The following is an 18171-nucleotide window of genomic DNA, read 5'->3' on the forward strand; positions in this document are numbered from 1 at the left end:
AATAATTCCACAAAAAGAGGTCAGTAACAGCACTCAAAAATGTTCACTAGAAGATTATCTGTTTTTTTCACCTGCTTGTCAAGAAATTCTCTTGCGTCTTTTTCAATGTGCTCTTCATACAGATTGGTAGTCAGGCTCATCAGACCAATCTTTGAAAGTCCAAAATCTGTCAGCTTGATGTGACCTATTGAAGTGATGAGCAGACTGCAAGAGGAAAGAGCTCAGTCAATATTAGAGGCCATTTAGACAGGACAGGTTTTGCAATGTATTACGAGATTGCCAATCATTTTTCTAAATCAAACGGGGCAGAAAGCTTCTATCAATTAGCAGCTGATTTCCTCAATTCAAGTAATGATGTCAAATTGTAATGTACTAATAGTCTTAGAAGTGTATGCATCAATAACACAGATACAGTGGAGTGAATTCAAGGCAGTAATCTAATCTGAATGTTCAGATGACAGATATAATGCTTTGAGACCTGTGCTCAAAATATTTATAATGCCATGTGAACACAAGACTAATGTAATTGAAATAATCACAGAGTTATGCAATGTTATGTATTTAAAGTGGCAATTTTATAACTCAAAAAGGATTTTTTTTTAATGATAAACAATATACAGGAAACTTTCGATTTACCGGCACCTAAATAACCAGAAATCTCGGTTAACCGGCAAAATTCAGGAGTAGGTTCAGGTAACTTTTATTACTTTTTTAACTCCATTTGTTGCTGTGCAAGGGTGTGGCTGCAGCTGTTGCTAAGCTACAGAGACGCTTGCAACTTGTGCCCATTGTTCTGAAGCAAGCCACAGGATTTGTTGCTTTATACGGAGCTCTCAGCTCCGTATCTTTTACTATAGCGTTCGGTTATCCGGAATTTTTGATGAACCGGCACCACATCGGTCCCGTCCGTGCCGGATAAAAAAAAGTTTCCTGTACTCATTTGTGGCAATATGACAATGCTCCTTTACATAAATTATCTTCATACAATTTGGATAATGTAAATACAGTAGCTGCTTCTTTATAAAACTGTTCTTGGATGTCATGTGCAAGTGGTATGCTAAATATTGGCTCTTTTAAGGAACCCGCAAACATGTGCTATACTAGAGATCATGTTATATCAGGGTACAAGGCACAAATGTAAAGACAATAGTGAGTGTAACATATAATCATCCAGCTCATTTTTAAAGGAATTGACATTGAATGAACTACTTTCATTATCTACTCTGTGCGAGAGGAAAAAATCCCAGTCTGGATTGAAATTTACCAATTTCATACTCATGTCCACTGGATTTATTATTTCAAAATAATCTGGAGAAATTAAGCTGCTGAGCTACGGAATGGCAGATACCATTTAATATGCCATAGGAGAAGCTCATGCACACGGTATTGCAATCTTGTATATAATGCATGGGTGCCCAATGGGGAAGGTAGGAAGGTTTGGGGCAGGATTTACCAGCTGTTCACTAGAACTTACCACTCTGTTTGAAGTTATTGTCAACAAGGCTAATCAACTACTGGAATTCACCTCAAAAGATATTTATTTGATTATAAGTAGAAAGAAGATTTTTTGATCTGGTGTAACTCATTGAAAAGGCCACATTTATTATAATGTGCGCATTTTGGAGAGAATAGGGTAGAGGCTAAGAGCAACATTTTTGAGGGGGGGGAAGAGAGAAGAGGCCGAGACCTGTGCTGCTTTGGGGAATCGGGGGGTGTTGCGGGGGGGGGGGGGGGGGGCGCGGGGGAGGTGGCGTAAGAGAACTCAGCAGCAGCATTTAAAGAGAAGAGAGGGGAGAAGTCTGGAGCAGCAATTTTTAAAAAGCTGTGACTGGAAGGAGGGGTTTGGGGTGATGAAGCAAGGAGAGAGGTGGGCAACAGCACTTTGGAGATGACGATGCCGGTAGTAGTATTTATGGGAGGAAGGGGCGCGGAGGGGAAAAAGAGAGAAAGGAGAGAAGTCAGCAGCAGCACTTATTTGGAGATGACGGAGAAGCCAAGAGCAGCACTTTGGGTGGAGGGGTTAAGGGGGGGGGGGGGGGGGGGGAGAGAAGCGTGGAGCCGTGCTTTGTGAGGGGAGCTTGGGTAGAGTGGAGGGAGAATGACTGTTAAGGTGGCTTTTCAGAAAGCTTTGCTCCTCGTCTGTGAAATAGGTTGGCTGATTTCTGTAACTGACCAGGTGGATGTGTGGAAGATCGGGAACTCTTATTCCAGGCTGGTACTTTTAGGCCATCTGAGATATCTCAAAATAATTGACAAAATGTGGGAACATGTTATGGGCTGCAAAACACATTAAAGTGCTTGACACTTGCAATAATAAAGTTGATACGGCTGTTTTACATGTGCTAAATTATTTTACTAATAAAACAAGAAATAGAAAATTTTCAAGTGGAATTTATTTTCCTTAGAATCAAACTGAATTATTTTTGAAATGGAGTGTGAAATTTTTGGTATATTAATAAATACTACTATACTAGAAAAATGAGTTAGCAACTAATTCACACTTCATTCTTTTGTCTTGCAAAATGAAATTAATGAGAATTTAGAAGATAGATTCCTTCAAAATTGTGTTTTCTCCCTGCAACCAGGATTTAGGCATATACATGATGCTGCAATATTCTAAGAAAGAGAAAGAAAAAACTTGCATTTATATAGCACCTTTCACAACCTCGGAACATCCCAAAGTGTTTTAAAGCCAATGAAGTACTTTTTGAAGTGTAGTCACTGTTGTAATGTAGGAAATGCAGCTGCTAATTTGTGCACAAACAACAATGTGATAATGACCTGATTATTTGTTTCAAGTAATGTTGGTTGAGGGATAAATATTGGCCAGGACACCCGGGAGAACACCCCTGCACTTTGAATAGTGCCACGGGGTCTTTTCCGTCTACCTGAGAGGGAAGACGGGACCTTGCTTTAACCTCTCATCCAAAAGACAGCACCCTCTGACAGTGCAGCACTCCCTCAGTACTGCACTGAAAGGTCAGTCTGGATTATATTCTCAAGTCTCTGGAGTGGGACATGAACCTACAACCTTCTGACTCCAGTAGCGATCACCAAGGACTTTTTTTTGTATTAACTGGAACCATCTAATGAAATTATGTGCTATGGCAATGCTCATGGGATTCACTAAACAGTAAATTCCGCATCTCAGCATGTGATTGTGAAGGTGGTCTACATGGGCCAAGTTCGCTCCCCATATGGAGGAAAAGGAAAGAGAAAACCCTTCTTCTTCCATTCACATCTTATGGCCATTCCAAGAATGGCACTGGCAAAGCCTTGGGAGAAGATCACTCATTGTAGAGAAATACATTGCGGTATGCTGAGATCCTTAGGAATTTGAAGAAAATTACACCCTGCCCAAACACAAATGGCTTGCCAGGAAGAGTTGGAGATAAGGGGCAACATAAACAACCAGTTTTTTTCCCACATGACAACATCAAAATTAATTTGATAGGGGGCTACAAATAAGGTGACCTTGATACATTCAGGGAGAGACATACATTTCCTTTTTCCCTAGGGTTGGGAAACTATATTGAAACTTGAGATACTGGGACTATTTCCAATGGATCAAAGAATGCAAAGAGGATATTTGGTAGAGGGCTATAGGGAGAAAACAGAGTAATGTGAATAGTTTTGGACTGCTCTAGCGAAGAGCCAGCATAGACACAATTGTCTGAATGGTTGGTCTCCTTCTGAGCTGTAACCCTCTAGGGCGAGGATGTATACCTTTAACAATTGGACTGAGAACATGCAAATGTCAGTACGTGCACTTGTATTGTTGTCATGTGGTTGATCGGCTGTTGCTCACAATTACTAAACCTACAAATGAGAAAGATACCCAACACTTAAGTACTCCAAACACTTCAAATCCAAGTTATTAGCCTGGTAGAAATTAGTGAGTGCAAGAATTCATACTTGTCTGGCTTGAGGTCGCGGTGAACAACACCATAATTGTGTAGGTACTCCAAAGCCAGCACAGTCTCTGCAAAATACATCCTGGCCATCTCAACCGGCAAAGCACCAATATTCTTCAGTAAAGTTGCACAGTCACCACCTATGGTGCAAAATGCAAAAAAAAAGACACTGTTACAGAAATGCTTTGCTATTTATCAATGTTAGCAATCTGAATTTGAAAATATACCGAGTAACTTTTTACTAAAAACACAAATAGCGTAGAACTTTACACATTGACCATTCCATTAACTCCACCAGGTTGACCTTTTTTTTAAAAAAAAGTTCTATTTTGAAATAAATGTTAACACTGTAACTTTTATCCCATTAACTGGGCCAACCTGGTGTCCAGGAAGTTGTTTCTTTTGCTTCCATGCCTCATTTTCAACTTCTACCAAAGCTTTCCACTTCTGTAATCATTAAAAGTCAACAGTGCCACTGATATCACTACAGCAATAACTGATGACAGGAATCTTGGTGTTGAAGGTTTGGTTCAGCAGATTAGTTATTGTAGCACTAGCTGATTTAACTGGCTAACACTGTGGAAATTTATCTATCAATTGGCCTATCAGTTCAGAGACAAATGAAATAAATAGTGAGAAAAATATCCTTTGAAAACATTCAAACACATGTGGTACAAACCCAATGAGCCCCTCTAAGTCACTAATCTGTTAAGTCAACCGCTTTTCACCAAGCCGATCAGCTTAGTGAAGTTTCACTGTAACTAAATATACCGAGTAATTATATTTAAACATTGATACTCTACAGACTCATAAGGAAAATATTTTGAGATTCTGTGGATATTTCACTTCAGGATACAAGTTAAAATAAAGACTGCAATCCAGAGAAGCTGTAGAGAGCAAGCCAGAGAGATTTAGACAAATTTGTGAAAACTTCAAAATTATTAGCATTTACAGGCACTCAGTGGAGTCAATGCCCTGGTATAACATGGAGTATCCCCTTCAGTATGTCTGCTTCCAAGAAGATCAATAATATTAGTTTGCATTCAGATCAGTTTTGAATCGGTGCAAGCTGATCTTTGCTGAGATTTCGCTATTTTATGTAAAAACTTGAAGCTTAGTAGATATGTAAGGAAAAGAAACTTTTTTCTTACAACACTTCCATTACTTTCCAGCTGTCATTAGATAAGAATATGCTATTGCAAGTAGTAAATGGTTAGCACTCAGAGATTCAGCTGTGAACACAACAAGCCCATCAGTCATCAGCCAGAGATCGTGTTAGAAATAACTAAGGACCCTCATTGCACAGTATTTACATTATTACTCAGAATGGGTTGTTAAACAAGAATAAGGAATTTGTAGTGTGTACCTGGTGATAAATAGTGTGATCCATTTTCATGAGCAATGTAGAAAGATCCCAGTAACAGTGGATAAACAAACATTTCACCTACCCAAAACAATTACCCTTGCTTTTGCACTTAAAATGTTAAAATTGTCCAATGATTTATAAATCATTAAGATCATGTGGTTTGGTCTTACAGTACTCACTGATGGCAGGGCCAATTGGAACAGAATAAATATATCTCCACAAGCGAGACCAAGAAGATAACTCATCAAGTATCAAAGCCACAGTTGAGTCACGGTCACTTTATGTAGGAATAACCAAGACACAGTTTATCTCTAACAATTGGTCTAAGGTGTTAATGGTAACAATTAAGTTAAAATGAGTATATTTGTGTAGTCCAAAAAAATAGGCTGAAACTTTGCTGTGATGTCACTTTGGCATTGCGTTATTATATGGATGGATACAGAAGCAGGCACTGCAGTGATAACTAGAACTGTGCTGAGATGGTTGCTTTCAATTTTAAAGCGTTCACCTCACTACATTTTTTAAACTTAATTTTGAAGCATGGATTTACCTCTGCTATTTAAAAATAAGGGCTGTAGCATGATCGTATTTGGGCGGTAATTAAAGGGATGCCCCAGTACAAAACCTTAGAAAAGTACTACTGAGCTCACAGACATCTAAAACAAGGATAGCAAATAGAAAAGACAGAGAAGATTACCGATAACTGTAATGTTTACGACAATAGAATCTTCTAGAGGGAACATCAATAAAGGACAGTCCTGTCTAGGTAGTTTTTTTTAAACTTTACTAAATTTGAAAAACACAAAGCCACAGGAATGTCTTAAATTTGATGCCTGGGTTTGTGTTGAGTCTGCTGAATTCTGCCAAGGCAGTAGTGGGGATGTGAGGTGAGTGCCACTGCAACTCCTCAAAGACTATGGTTGCTATGGGGTGGGGTGGGAATAACCAGGATTCCTGTCATGGATTATTATCCAGTTACCCTGCTGGAAAGCCTACTTATGAGGAAATCAGTAGAGATTTTCCTGTGCACGCTGTGTGGGGCAAAATTATAAAGATGATTATAAACAGGTGTATAATTCTGTTGCACATAATGCACAGTAGGAATCTTCACTCCCCAGCTGAGAACAGGATTGTTTGGTTGTGATCCCCCTGTAGTCAAGTAACCCATTAACATTTGCTTTCTAGGCTCACGTATGAAGGATGGTTACTTGGGCAATGCACAAGTGGATTGCCAGCAACCATGGAATCACACAGAGCACAATTTAGCACCTTTAGGACAAGAAACAAAATTATATATATATTTTTTAAAAAGGAGTAATGTTCTAAAAAGTTCACGTCGCAACTTGAACTTGACAATGTAGCCACTATTTCAAAAAGAGACTGCATGCATAAGCAATTCGGTAACTAACCTTCTACATACTCGATCACCATACACAGATGCCGTTTAGTCTCAAATGAGCAGAACATGCTCACAACGAAAGGGTTTTCAGCAAAGGTCAGGATGTCTCTTTCAACAAATGCTTGCTGGATTTGGTTCCTTAGAATGAGGTTCTGCTTATTAATTTTCTTCATTGCAAACCTCTGCCGTGTTTCCTTATGCCTTACAAGATAGACCGCTCTGGAATAAACGCACACATTGTACCAGTTACTAACTCCTATATGACACAAGCCCAACAGCAACAAAAATCTTTGATCAGAAGTAACAGCAGCTAGCATAATAATCCTAGTAAAATGGCAATGTTCTTAAAAGGTTAGAAGGTTACTCAGAAATAGACAAATCAGTGTATTATATTGTACATATAGTAGGTTAATCTGACAATCCAAATAGTGACATTTTTATAATATTAGTGGAAAAATATTAACTCATCTACACTCAGTACTCCATACTTGGTTACACTGATGAACAAACATATGGGGCCGGATATTTCGATCCCTACGGGTGGGTACGCGCTGTGTACCCACCCATAGGGACATTGGAAATGCCAGTTTCAGGCACGCACTGCACATGCGCTGAAAACCAGCATTTCAGATCTGTCAAGAAAGCTCCAGCTTTCCAGGAGAAGGGCCTCTGCGGGCGGGTAGTTCTGCTTTTTGGAGACCCTCTCTCTGCCCGCAGAAAACACTTACAATTCTTGTGCCTGGTAAAAGCAGGTGTAAGGCCTGCTTTTACCAGGATAAGAGTTGAAAAAAAGTTTTTTTTAAATTTCCACTGACTTATCATTCAAAAATACTTTAAAGAAAAGGAAGTTTATTTTTAGCCCCGTTAAAAACTTTAATTATTTTGTTCAAAAATTTAAATTTTTGTTTAAAATAGTTAATTTATGTAATTTCAAGTCATTTTAAAAATGTGATTTTTTTTTTCAAATTTATTTGAAGTTTTACTATGTTTTGGGGGTGATCTCCATTCATATATTTGACAGGAGATTCCCTTCTCTGATTGGCTCCCCATGGCCCATGTGATCCCAGGGACGCTGCAAACTAGCTGCGCCTCTGGGATACGTGGGCCCTGCGCACCGGCAGTTTGGAGAGGCCCAGCAGCAGAACTGTGTGCCTCCCTCAGGTAAGGGCGCAGATTTTTCCAGATCGCAGCCCTCCGCCCGTGGGAGGCCTGCGATCGGAATATTTGGGCCATGACAGCCAAGTCTAAGGATGTGTAATCTCAAAATAAACTATATGTTATAAATGGTGATGGCATGCATTGGTTTACCAGTCCTGTTTCTTTGACTGGTAGAAGGTATTGGCCTGGAATTTCCCGTGTACTTGCATCCAGAGGCACGCGCAATCTGGATGCAAATCAAATATGTGGCCTAAAAAATAGCGGAATTTCGGGTGTAAGTGAGCTATGCGTGTAAATACAATACGCCAAAATACCCTCGATCTTTTACAATCATCTAGCGATCCCACCTCCCAAACGCATTTCTGCCTATAATAATGGCCACGTTACCAAGTTATAGAGCTTATAAGCAAGTTTACTGCAATTGCACTTGCTCAGAAGCTCACTTCAAATTAGGACCAGATTTTCAGGCGCAGCAGGAGCCATTTTTCTGGTATAGCATTGAAATTTTTTGAACTTTTAAAATAAATTTATCCTCATTGTTTCTTTGAATTAATTTTCATTGCATAGGTATATGGCACATTAAAAATTGAACAACTTTCCCAATTGCAGGTTCTTAAGCATGCTGTGCCTGAATGATGGCTAAATGAGTTGAAACTTCAAATTTTATACTTAAAGAAGAAATATATGGTGCGAGTTTGTCACTTTCCTTGGGCTCGGATTGTTGATGCTGCTTTGTGCTAATTTACCCCCATTTTACATTTGAGCATATTCTAATGAGAGTCACAGGAAAATTGACTATAACTTGATCTTGGCAGAATGAGCATGGAAATGGGCACATTTTTGGGTCTAACTTCTAGGTCGTGTCCACTGAGGAAATTCCAGGCCATAATAACAGCGGAGATTTCATACAGGGGCAGTTCTACGTCTTGACTGTGGCATTTAGACTCCTTTGGTTTTTGTTACTTTATTTACGTTGATGTTTTTGAAGATGCAGTCACCTGGGAAGAGCAAAAGGAAGATCTTCATTGGTTGTGTCATTTCAACTGCATCAATTTCACTGCCTTCCAAGTCATGGCCCTTGACAATGTCATTAGTACTCACTGATTAAGGAAAAAGTCCTGTAATTTATTTATTTATTTATTTTAAGAAAAGCGGGCATGGATGACTAGGCTCTCTGCTTAAGTATGAAAATCTTTACCCATAGGCTCCATTGCTAATTAACTTTAGGTTTTCAAAGTCTTCTTCGCATGGGGCTTTCTTTGTGTGAAGTGCAACACCTCGACCCTGAAAGTAATCAAAATTGAACAAGTAAAACTGATATTCTACCACCAGCTTGCTTTGTGCATTGTGCTAAGACATCACATTTAGAATAATCAGTACAAGAAAAAATGTATAACAAATATATGAAGAACATTTTTAACACAAAATGCCTCTTTTATCCTGCAGATGCAATGTGAGCCTATTAAGATAAGGACAAAGTAACATCTCCAAAAGCAAATTCTTAGCTTAAATTGAACAGCAATTCTGAGAGGTAACAGGTGCATTATTCAAAGGTTTAAATCCTGAAAATATCTCTTCAATTTTCTTGCCAAATGTATAATTCTCTTCGGCTGCTCAGCAGATTACTGTGTTTGATGACGTCACAAATTGGATCGCAATCATGTTAACTGCACAATGTGTTCAATGCACAGTATTGTACGTCACAATATAATATGAAAAAAGAGATAAATTATTTTAGCAACTCATTTAAGGTGTAGATTCAGAATGCTGTACACTGCTTTCCAGTAAAGGACCCAGCTGTTGTAAAAGTTTATCAAACATGCCGTTAGGTGAGTAAATTTAAATTGAAGTGGGCTGTTTTTGTTACTTTTTTTTTTAAATAGTTCACCTTTTGGTTTTGACCACCAATACTCACATCAACAGAATCATCAGTTTCTGGGGTTTCTGGATTGCCACTGTCAGAGCTGGTTAGCTGGGCCATTTCTATTCAAAACAGAACATGGGCAAAATAATACTTGCATAAGGGAAACAAAAGACAAAAAATACAACTGGTGCATCTCCAAACCTCGAGGTTTCATAGGGATGCGTACAAAATTAAATTTGTGCCCCTGCCTTTATAGAGTTTAGTAAAACATTATCCATGCAGTGCTACTATACAAAAATTATTTGTATAAATTCTAATGGTAAAGTTTAAAAGAGAATACAATAAAGAGGGATGCAATGCAGGATACACCATCTCAGGTGAACATTAGTTCCTCTTTCCCAGCATTCAATCCTACACTTTTGCCTTATGTTCGAGAAATTATCATGCTAAACCACTGTTTAAAATTAAAATCATTTATATAGTTATTTTCCTCAAAGTTTCCCTAGCACTCTTAACACAATCCTTTATAAACAAAAAAAATAACCTCAATCATGAAGCACTCAATATTTTTGCTAATTTTAGGTGACACATCCCAAGTCATCGGAAAGTGAAAGATGAAGACCGACACTAGTAGATTAATGGAATGGACTCTTACTTGTAACTGTCAATCTGGAACATATTTAAAGATTACAGATTTTGGGAAAGAAATTCCCAGAATTTACATAATTTTTATGTATCACATTGCTAGGACCTACTTTAGTTGGCAATACTAATAATAAATGCAGCTCTTGCAACACTCCTGAATTTGTTGGAAATATTGCACAGAATTGTGAGCTACCATCATTATGCCTCAGTGGTTCGATAGTGCTTTTCCCCCCCTTGTTTCTTACTCTCACTGGAGAGTGAGTAAAGAGAATGTAATGGAGGCAGAGCTATCCCAACATCCACAGCGCAAATGCTCTTTCACCATGGATACTGGCTCCTCAATATTGTTCTCAGGCTCTCAACCCTCAGAAATGAAGAGAAAACAACTAAATGTTGACAACAGCAAACCATAATGTTAGGTGGGTTGTGAAGATAGAAGAAAAAGAGTAACAAAAATAAATTATAAACAGAAAGGGAGGAGAAAATAGTGAGAAGAGGAGAAAGTGAGAAGTAACAAAAGCAACTTAATGCTTTTTTTGGCATGAGATGATGTCCTACATATGCAACCAACTTATAACAGAAAATCTCACACCTAGGAGTTGGCTGCTTGACAGCTCTAAACAAGTCAAAGTGGATTTTGTGCATGAAACATTCTTATTAATAACTTAAATTTGTATACAATTAACAATACAATTTTTGCTTTTAATCCAATCATTGCTGTATACCACTTCCAGCCCCCAAAATGCTTTAACTAGTACTTTATTGGTTACTATCCAATCCTTTCACAAACAATGAAAAAGCTCCCTAGTATTGGGTCAGAACCTGTATCTTATTCCGTAAAATCACCTACCCTCCAAGGGATCCCTGGTGAGCCCCAGCTGACTGATGATGTAGCGGGGAATATCAGACTTGATTCCTTGTCCTTCTTTGGCATGGCCTTCAGCAGCTTCCAACAAATGATAGAATTCTTCAGGGTCAAACTCCTACAAACACAAAACCAGTTTCTTCAAAATTTCAATTTGGATCAAATGTGACTATGACAAACAGGAAAATATGAAGTTATCGTAGCACTCTCTGCTTCCTCTCCTTATTTTTCCATATTTTCTCAAACACTCGAGTACTGGAAACCCTACCAGCATTTGATGTCATATCATTTGATACACTGCATGGTAAAACAGAACCTGCAATGTATATATTATGCATACAAGGCGTCAACTTTTAATTATTTTAGTAGCAAATGTGACTGAAGTAAATGGTTTGTGCTTATTCACCACTTTTATTTTGTACTGTAACAGCAATTTAACATACTTTTAACATAAAAGCTATCCCTACCTAATATGTGGCATGCTTAAGAAAATATATATATTTGGATATACCGTTCGTATTAATCTTTGCCTGGAGAAAACCAAAAATGCCAAAGAGAATCTCAGATTTGAAAGGAATCCAACTGGAATCTCACCAACCAACATAACACAACAGAACATGAGGAGAAATAATCTAGACATAAATCAAATGTTCATCATTCACCAGAAACTGTAAAGAGGCTGTGAGAACACATACAGACTGATTAAGAAGCCTTTCCCTGGATCCTTTCTTTTATCTGGATTATGTATTTCAGGATATCCAATGCATGTAGCACCCTAACTTGCAATGAAATTCAGGTAACTGCAACATACTGTACACCGCTAGAATTATGAAGAAATTCTAAATACAAATCCACTGTTACAAATGTTTGTATATAACCTTATTCTGCAACTAGTAAATGTGCTACATCACTTAGGTTTCCTGATTTTTCTGCATTACAATCAAGAATTCTGCAGAATGTAACCTAGCCTGAATACACATCTGTAGAAAGCATTAGGCTTTCACTAATGTTTTGTACTTTTCTTCCTGCAAAAATCAGCTTCGCCATTTATATTCTCTTTAATTTACAGAAGGGCTTCATTAAGTACCGATTAAAATAGTGAGCTGCACAGAGGATTTGAGTGGCAACATAGTCATATCTTTTTGAGGTAACAATGAGCCTGCTGCACAATTTTTTTTATATCACTGATGAACACACAGAACCATGAACCATCAACTTGAAACAGTTCAAATCCCCCGAGGAGCTAATCCATTGCAGAAATCAACAGCCTTTCTATTCATCATTGGGATCAATAAGCCTCAAATTCCCTGCCTGAGTCTGCATTAATGCAGCCGAGATTAGCCTTGCCAAGATGTTTCATCACAGTTTGTTGATCCCCACAAATGCGAGGCATGGTGACACATTTAATGAAGTGTCAACTGTGTAAACTGTATAAAAGAACCACATGGAGAGGAATAGATACTATATACTCCGTATGTATTGTGCAGTGGGGTTGTCAGTTTTAAATACTATTATACTCAGAACAGATAAGCCACTACAATATATGTCAGGGATCTGGCACCAACTATCTTGCCATTTCCCTGAAAAGGCTCAGCAGCGTTTTTAAATAAGAATTAATAATAGGAACTTTCAGCAATAAACAGCATTTTTTTGAAAAATTAACTTTTTAAAGAATCATTTGCTTGTGATAAAGTAACAAGCCTTTTAAAGCTCCTCATCTCAGTGTTCCAAAACCAATCTCTGAAAGGCCATCCCTGCCATCATGTTTCGTGATTATCATTACAATGGAAAAGGTTTCATACCATATTGTAACACAACTGGTACACCTAGTGTTAAATATGGAGAAAGAATCTGTTGTTATGTATTGTGTGTTCTATTGTGTGTTCTCCTCCCACCTGTGGTGGCGCTGTCACAGGAGATAAATGGTTGGGTGTTCTCTGTTAAGTTTTAGCTCTCTTTGTTCGGAACTTTCCAGAACTTCCTTTCCTTCCAATAAAGCACTTCGTGTTTGAATCTCTGAGTTCTGAGTCCTAAATTGTGTCGAGGTAAAGAGGTACCGACACAACAAGTGGCAACGAGGAGCGGATGAATCTGCGTACGTTACGGGTGCAGTGAGTAAACAGAAAATTTAATTTGAAACATGAGATGGCTACTATATTTGGAAACATCGGTGATTTTGATGAAAATGTGGAGCAATGGAGCGCATATACGGAACGTTTTGACTATTTTGTATTGGCAAATGCGGTGGCAAATGAAAAGGTCGTGCCTACCTTTTTGAGTGTAATCGGGCCGAAGACTTTCAATTTACTTCGCAGCCTCGTGCAGCCAGATAAGCCAGGAACTAAAACATATAAGCAACTAGTGGAAATTCTTGGAGCACATTTTTCACCAAAACCTCTGGTTATTGCTGAGAGATTTAGATTTCACAAACGGAATCAAGAGGAGGGGGAATCAGTGACGATGTTTATTGCTGCTTTAAAAAGGTTGTCGGAACACTGCCAGTTCAAGGAGGTGCTGAATGACACCATTAGAGACAGACTTGTGTGTGGTCTGCAAAATGCAGCCACACAGAAGCGCCTTCTTACTGAGGACAACCTTACTCTTGAAAAGGCCATTGAAGTTAGTGTCTCCATGGAGATGGCGGAAAAGGAGGCTCACCAGTTGAGTTCAACAGGGAGAGTTCACAAGGTGTCGTCTGAGCCTAAAAGTGCGCGGAACGGCACATGTTACCGTTGTGGGAAAACGGGCCATCACGCTAATGACTGCTGGTGTACGGAGCTGGAATGCCGAAATTGTGGCAAAAAGGGTCACATTGAACGCGCCTGTAGAGGTTAAAAAAAAGAACAGACAGAGCTGGGAAGCATGGAAGCAAAATGTCTGTATTTGGACAAGAGAGGAAAAAGAGTGTTCATTCAGTGCAGTATGATGGAACAAGCAAAACAGAGGGGAGCGACACCTCTGAGGAGGAAGAGGTGCACATACTGACGGTTGCAGGTGGTTCAAATGGCTACTGGGTGTCACCACTGGTGGAGGGACAATCAGTGCGGATGGAGGTGGACACAGGCGCGGCTGTGTCCCTTGTTTCAGACACTGTCTACAACAAAATGCTAAAGCATCTTACCCTTCAGCCAACAAACATTGTGCTAAAGACGTATACCGGCGAACCTGTGGCCATGAGAGGCGTCATTGAGGTGACAGTTAAATTGAACGGACAGACTGCAAAACTGCCACTATATGTGGTAAAGGGAAATTACCTATCGCTACTGGGACGTGCGTGGCTAGAGAAAATCACGCTGGTCTGGCCTGCAGTCCGCATGATGTCAAAAGGGGAGTCAGGTCTGACTGCAGTGTTAAACAAACATGCAGAACTCTTCAATGGGGAACTTGGGAGCATGAAAAAGATCAGCGTGAGACTGGACATTAAACCTGACAGCAAGCCGAAGTTTCACAAAGCCCGACCTGTACCCTATGCAATTAGGCCAAAAGTTGAGGCTAACTTGGAGGCCTTAGTCGAGAATGGAGTCCTGGAGCCTGTGAGCGTGAGCGAATGGGCCACACCCATTGTTCCTGTCCTGAAAAAGGATGGATCTGTTCGAATCTGCGGGGATTTTAAAGTGACTATTAACCCGGTGCTGTCTGTGGAACAGTACCCTCTTCCCCTCATTGATGATCTTTTTACGGGCCTGGCCGGAGGGCAAAGGTTCAGCAAAATAGACTTATGCCAGGCTTATCTACAAATGCATGTCGATGACAAATCAAAGGAGCTGCTGACAATTGTGACACACAAGGGGCTATACAGGTACTGCTGCCTTCCGTTTGGCATTACGTCGGCCCCTGCTCTATTCCAAAGGGCAATAGATCAGATTTTGAGTGGACTGCCAGGAGTCCAGTGCTACCTGGACGACATCCTTGTCACTGGGACAAATGAGGAGGATCATCTTCTGAACTTGGATGCGACACTACAACGACTGAAAGAGTACGGACTCAGAGTGCGTAAAGACAAATGTGAATTCTTTCAGTCTTCAGTTGAGTACCTGGGGCATGTGATTGACGCTACTGACCTGCATAAGGCGCCGCCAAAGGTCAAGGCGATCGTGGAGGCCCCAGCACCCCAGAATGTGAGCCAGTTACGTTCATTTCTGGGGCTACGTAACTACTATGGGAAGTTTATTCCAGACTTAGCAACATTGCTGAAGCCGTTACATCAGTTGCTATGTCAAGGCAAAACATGGAAATGGACTGAACTGTGCAACGAAGCTTTCGCCCAAGCAAAGAAAGCATTGCTGAATTCGGAGGTCCTGACACACTTCGACCCAAAGCTACCCGTGGAGCTAGCATGTGATGCATCACCATATGGTGTGGGAGCAGTCATATCCCACATCATGCCTTCGGGTGAAGAGAAACCTATCGCCTTCGCATCACGCACCTTGAACAAGGCCGAGAGTAACTATGCGCAGATCGAGCACGAGGCCTTGGGAATCGTTTTTGGAATTCAAAAATTTCATCAGTACCTGTTTGGGAGAAGGTTCACATTCCTGACGGACCACCGTCCATTGACTTCAATCTTCGGGCCCCACACCGGAATTCCGTCTCTCGCTGCAAGCAGGATGCAAAGGTGGGCTTTACTGTTGTCAGGACACACATACAACATCAAATATCGCAAATCAGACTTGCACGGCAACGCAGACGGTCTCTCGAGGCTACCCTTGCCTGTTACTCCCCCAGAGCCTCGTCAGATAGACATCTTCTACTTTAGACAAGTGGAGGGAGCACCTGTCACTGCAGTTCAGGTGCGAAGGTACACCCGCAACGATCCAGTCCTGTCTGAGGTAATGGACGATGTCATTCGAGGGAGAGCGATAGGAGATTCTCCTAGTTTGAAACCTTACGTTTCAAAAAGAAATGAGCTCTCCGTCCAGGCAGGTTGTCTTCTTTGGGGATGCCGTGTCATCATTCCGCCACCTCTGAGGGAACCTATACTGCAACAACTTCATACAGGCCACAGTGGGATGGTTCGGATGAAGGAAATGGCAAGTAGCTACTTCTGGTGGCCAGGTCTCGATGGGAATATTGAGGAGAAAGCCAAAACATGTTCCCCATGTCAAAGGGTCCGGAATGTTTCACAGCTGGCAACCCTACACCCCTGGGATTGGCCTGCAGAAGTGTGGCAGCGAGTACATGTGGACTTCGCCGGTCCTTTCGAAGAGAAGATGTTTATGGTGGTTGTGGACGCTCGTAGCAAGTGGCCGGAGGTCGCTGTGATGAGGTCTACCACGGCAGAGAAAACAATTGAGAAACTTGGTGAGATGTTCAGCCGTTATGGCTCACCGGAACAACTCGTAAGTGACAACGGTCCACAATTTGTATCACAGGAGTTTGCAACCTTCCTGCATGTGAATGGTGTCCAACACATCAGGTCTGCGCCCTATCATCCCTCTACTAACGGCCAGGCAGAAAGGTTTGTGCAAACTTTGAAGCACGCCTTGAAGGCATCACAAGGTCAGGGCTCAATCCACCAACGTCTGAACAGCTTCCTGTTGTCCTACAGGAACGAGCCGCATGCCACAACCAAAACTTCCCCCGCTTCGCTCATGATGAAGAGGCAGTTGCGGACAAGTTTTGACTTACTCAAACCTCCAAGGGCAGAACAGGTTGTCCATTGTCAACAACAAGCTCAAGTTGAAACGAGAGAGAAAAGAGCCAAGGAGAGACGGTTTTATCCGGGAGAGCACGTCCTAGCTCGAAACTACAACACTGGACCAAAATGGGTTCCTGCTACGGTGATTGCGCAGACGGGCCCTGTGTCTTACACGGTTGAGACTGCTGAGGACGTCATCTGGAGAAGACACACAGATCAACTGTTGCTAGGAGCAGAGACAGCCACAGAGGCTCCAACGGCTGGTTGGCCTGAACTGTTTCCGGATATACCGCAAACCAGCATCCTTTACCACTGCTCTTCTCCAACACAGGAAGTCAAAGAGACTGTTCCACCTGTGCAAACTCCTGACTTTCGACTGACACAGGCACCTTCTCCATCCAGGCCTGTGTCAATGTCTACTGCTGTGGAAGCCAGCGATGATCGCCGGTATCCTGTCAGAGAGCGGCGGCCTCCAAGACGCTTGGATCTGTAGGCTTAGTGACTTACTCACAAGACTGGGGCAAAATAAACCCCAGGGTAAAGTCAGGGTTTGAGGCAGTCTACCTCTACCCTAGGTTCGTTGAGTGCATTGAAAGTAACTTACCTGTTGAGGAATAATGTGGACCTTCCATTTAAGAGGGGAGGAAATGTTATGTATTGTGTGTTCTATTGTGTGTTCTCCTCCCACCTGTGGTGGCGCTGTCACAGGAGATAAATGGTTGGGTGTTCTCTGTTAAGTTTTAGCTCTCTTTGTTCGGAACTTTCCAGAACTTCCTTTCCTTCCAATAAAGCACTTCATGTTTGAATCTCTGAGTTCTGAGTCCTAAATTGTGTCTAGGTAGAAAGGTACCGACACAACATCTGTAATGCAAAGTATTGTTTCTCAGTAAAACCTGTTTTTCCTATCAGCCAAGTGATTATAACAATGATTTATTTATGCTCTTCCAAAGTTCACTTTTCCCATCATACCACCACACAATGGTGGTTGGATGCCATTAACAGAAAATTGTATCTCCAGCAGAGAACTCAAGAATAAGAAAGTCCCATTAAATGTAAATAAAACAGAATTGTATGTTAATATATTCTCTTTTAGGGAAAACACTTATTTTCTCAACAAATCTTAACTGCCTTTAGAGCCTATGTCTGTCTGAAGCTTGCCTCCACCATTCCCAGAACCAGCCAGAAGAGAAGAAAAAAATGCCATCAAATAAAATGTTTCTCTCACCTCTAGCCTCCAATCTCTCTTTCTCACACTGCAACCTTCATCATTTCTCTTTTATATTGCTGCTGCTATGGTCATTGCTCCTCTGCATTTTCCTTTC

The 18171-nt window shown here is 40.8% G+C and overlaps 1 protein-coding gene across 10 annotated transcripts in view; it reads right to left on the reverse strand.

The window, feature by feature from the left end:
• Positions 1-18171, reverse strand: part of mast2 (microtubule associated serine/threonine kinase 2) — a 518017-nt gene that overhangs the window by 48443 nt on the left and 451403 nt on the right. For all 10 annotated transcript variants that reach the window (XM_085983018.1, XM_085983016.1, XM_085983015.1 and 7 more), the window contains 6 exons: positions 11197-11329; positions 9753-9820; positions 9036-9121; positions 6690-6898; positions 3916-4054; positions 72-204 (listed from right to left, as the gene is read on the reverse strand). In XM_085983018.1, the coding sequence (XP_085839144.1) occupies positions 72-204; positions 3916-4054; positions 6690-6898; positions 9036-9121; positions 9753-9820; positions 11197-11329 (768 nt within the window). The remainder of the gene's footprint in view (positions 1-71; positions 205-3915; positions 4055-6689; positions 6899-9035; positions 9122-9752; positions 9821-11196; positions 11330-18171) is intronic.

Source organism: Somniosus microcephalus, chromosome 3 (genome assembly GCF_052327205.1).
Source record: "Somniosus microcephalus isolate GS21.2 chromosome 3, FLI_Smic_1.0, whole genome shotgun sequence".
Taxonomy (NCBI): Eukaryota; Metazoa; Chordata; class Chondrichthyes; order Squaliformes; family Somniosidae; genus Somniosus; species Somniosus microcephalus.